Consider the following 3,299-nt stretch of genomic DNA (forward strand, 5'->3'; position numbering starts at 1 on the left):
GAATAGTGGGATTGATCGTCACTTTACAATGCCCCCACGGCTAAAAGGGCGAGCATGTTTGGTGTGAAGGGGATTCGAACCCGCGACTCGCAGATTTCGAGTCGAGCGCCCCCTAACCACCCAGCCATCCTCGATCTAAACACACTTTTATGGTATTAGAGTTCGAATACTTTGCTTTGCGAAAGGGTTGTTACATGTCTTTCTAAAAACCGATCAATTTTCGGTAACACCCCCATTATTTTGCATTACAAAAATGTTGTTCTGATACATGCCATCCCACCACGACTTTATATTAGCTGTGACTTTCAATTGACTTGGTAATCTGCATACTCTAAATAGTTTTAACAAAACGTACTCAATCCTCTGTACACCTTAATATGAAGTAAATACTGCATTAACGTTTATCAGACAAACCTAGAATTTAAATGTGCAAAAATAGTAAAACAAAAACGTTTTTATGAGCATATTAAATCGTTTACACAATAGTCCTACACACAAAAATATAGACCATGGCATCCGTCTACTTGTTATGGCTGTGTTAGTGACATGTTAATAGCAAGGATATTCAGTGCCAGCTGTACGTGTAATTCAACACTAAGTTTATGGTACTTGAAAGTTCGTTTTCAAGGGATTTTAACGTTTAAGATATTGAACAATCTTACAGATTGAAGAAGAGGATATATATATATTCTGTTTATTGTCGACTTTAAATTAGCGATCACCAGCTTCTATGCACCAGCTCCTGTTTATCTTGAGATCCACTAACTATGATGAAATTGCCAGCTTTAACAGCGACATTACGTTATTTAAGAGCGTGCTAACCAATAGTAAGCGCATTCCGTGGATTTATTGTTTACTTCGTTTCTACAATGTTACTCCCGAGGGCAAACAGTCATTTGCCACATATAAACTCACGTATCCTAACTGAAAGAAGGATTAGTTAGATTCCACCACCAAGTAGTTTTCCATCATATAAAAGAACACACTTCAATAAAGCCTTGGAATGCACTTAGAACATCTTGACAGAAAGAAATATCACTGTTGAAGATGGCCATTTCATCATAGTTAGTGAAGCTAAGAGACGAATGGCAGCTTAAGGATTAATGCATAAGAAGCTGGTAATTGCTAATTTAAAGCTTATATCAAACCAACAAAATTCGGCTTATCCACTCCTCTTCAATCTGTGAGTTCGTTTCATATCTCATACCAGTGATTGTTTTCGTAGTACTATCTTTACTTTATCAGAAATTCACTTTTACAGAGTCACTCGCAGTTAATCAATAGATCGCAGAGGAAAGAAGACAAAAATTTGCAATGTTAATTGTAAATTAATATTGTACTCGTAAATTAGAGCAAAATGTAAAAGGCAGAAGTTTCTGTGTCAAAATTTCTGCAATAACAGTACATGTACCGACAAGTATTACCATTAGAAATATTCTCTGAAACGTAAATTAACTGATTTTTCTGTGTATTTTATGGTCACATGTCTACTTATCAGAGGAGAGGGTGGGGGAGATAAAACACTGAATAGTTTTATTTTAAAAAATTCCAGGAACTCCGGGTCGATTTGCACTTATTGGTGATTCTCCCATCTTGACCTTTGCCACAGAACAGGAACCTTGCAATATTGAAACTACTGGACGGTTGTTTGGAGCAGTAAGTTTTAACCGTTTTTCCTTGCGATTTCAAAATCAATTTTGATATATATATATAATCATACCTAAATAAGTTTCACTAGTCTATACTGCACATACTTCATCTGTACTACCTTTGATCTTAGCAGACCCATACTTGAGTATTGACGTCCATTGTAGATTAAATGTTTGTACTACTGGATGAACTTAATGACAGGGATTTTAGCTATTCTGTTATCTTTATTACGTTCTTTGATACTAATCAACAATAATCTTATACAATCACTTGTCAAAATATTACAAAAGCCACCCAGTATTTTGTTGGACCACATTTGATCTGAATGACGCGACGTAGCATTGATTCCACAGATGGTAAATACAGTACTTGATATCGTTCCTCCGGGGAGAACTGAGAATAGTTGTATCAAAGACGATGGTAAGCTGTAGACAATACTTGATACATAGTTTTAAGCACGTTCCAAAAATTCCTAATTGGATTGCCATCAGGAGGCTGTGGCAGTCAGACTATATGCGTGAAATCAATTCCATGTCCATGAAATCACTCTTGTACCACTTGAACTTAATAGATGGTGGCATTGACATCCTGAAACACTCCATTATTATCTGGATGCAGAAGCAGCATTAAAGGGTGAACTGGGTTGGCCACGATATCTAGATCCTAAATACTCCGTAGATGCTATCTGGCTCTCCAATAAGATAAGAGGTCCCAAACCATACCATATGAACATTCCCCAAACAATTACACTACCTCCAGTAGCATGAACTGTTACCATGATACACTCAAATTTCAATGATTCATAAGGTTTCTGTGATACCGAAACCTTCCCCTGTGTTCAAATCAGTTTGAAGTCAGATTCTTCAGACTACATGAAATTCTCCCATTGGTCCAAAGTCCATTCTTGGCCATCATGGCACCACTGAAGGTGGTGTATCTGGGTTTTTTAGAGGCTTGAAAAAATATACTTGTGCAATTCAAGGTGTATTGTTCTATTCGATATGCTGTGATCCTGTCTAGTGATGAGCAGTTTCATGAGACTGCTGCAAGCCTACGACTTCACATAATTCATCTAGTTTGTCTTCGATCCCTTTTATGCTCATAGTTCTGCTTGATAGTGAATGTTTTACCTCTGGGCTGAGTTAGACGTCTGGTGGTTAAGACACTCGATTCGCAATCTACAGCTATTGGTTCGAATCCCAATACCGAACATGCTCGTCCTTTTAGCCATGGGGGTTTTATAATGTGATGGTTAATCCCATTATTCGAGTAGAGTAGCCCAAAAGTTAGCGGTGGATATATTGGCTAGTTACAGTCCCTCTAAACTATCACTTCTATATTAGGGATGGTTAGCACAGGTAGCCTTTGTGTAGCCTTGCGTGAAATTGAACAAACAAACAAAGCACAGCTTGGGAACTGTCCTGACAGACACTTTTGTTAACTTAAACACTTCCTTGATGTATAACACTGTTACACAGGCTCCAACTATCATACCTCTTATGAAGTCGTTGATATCCAACCATCTTCTTGCTCAGTGATTGACTTTCATCACTACAACTCCTGTTTATTCATACCTACTTGATCACGTGAAACACCATGTGATCCAGCTTAGCTGTTTGTTTTTTGTTTTTGAATTTCGCGCAAAGCTA

The 3,299-nt window shown here is 37.6% G+C and overlaps 1 protein-coding gene across 1 annotated transcript in view; it reads left to right on the top strand.

The window, feature by feature from the left end:
- Positions 1-3,299, top strand: part of LOC106472205 (glutamate receptor ionotropic, kainate 2-like) — a gene marked incomplete at its 3' end in the record, with an annotated part of 18,620 nt that overhangs the window by 10,728 nt on the left and 4,593 nt on the right. Inside the window, exon 8 of the mRNA XM_022400808.1 lies at positions 1,553-1,656. Within this exon, the coding sequence (XP_022256516.1) occupies positions 1,553-1,656 (104 nt within the window). The remainder of the gene's footprint in view (positions 1-1,552; positions 1,657-3,299) is intronic.

The sequence above is a fragment of the Limulus polyphemus genome, unplaced genomic scaffold (assembly GCF_000517525.1).
Source record: "Limulus polyphemus unplaced genomic scaffold, Limulus_polyphemus-2.1.2 Scaffold5156, whole genome shotgun sequence".
In the NCBI taxonomy this organism is placed as follows: domain Eukaryota; kingdom Metazoa; phylum Arthropoda; class Merostomata; order Xiphosura; family Limulidae; genus Limulus; species Limulus polyphemus.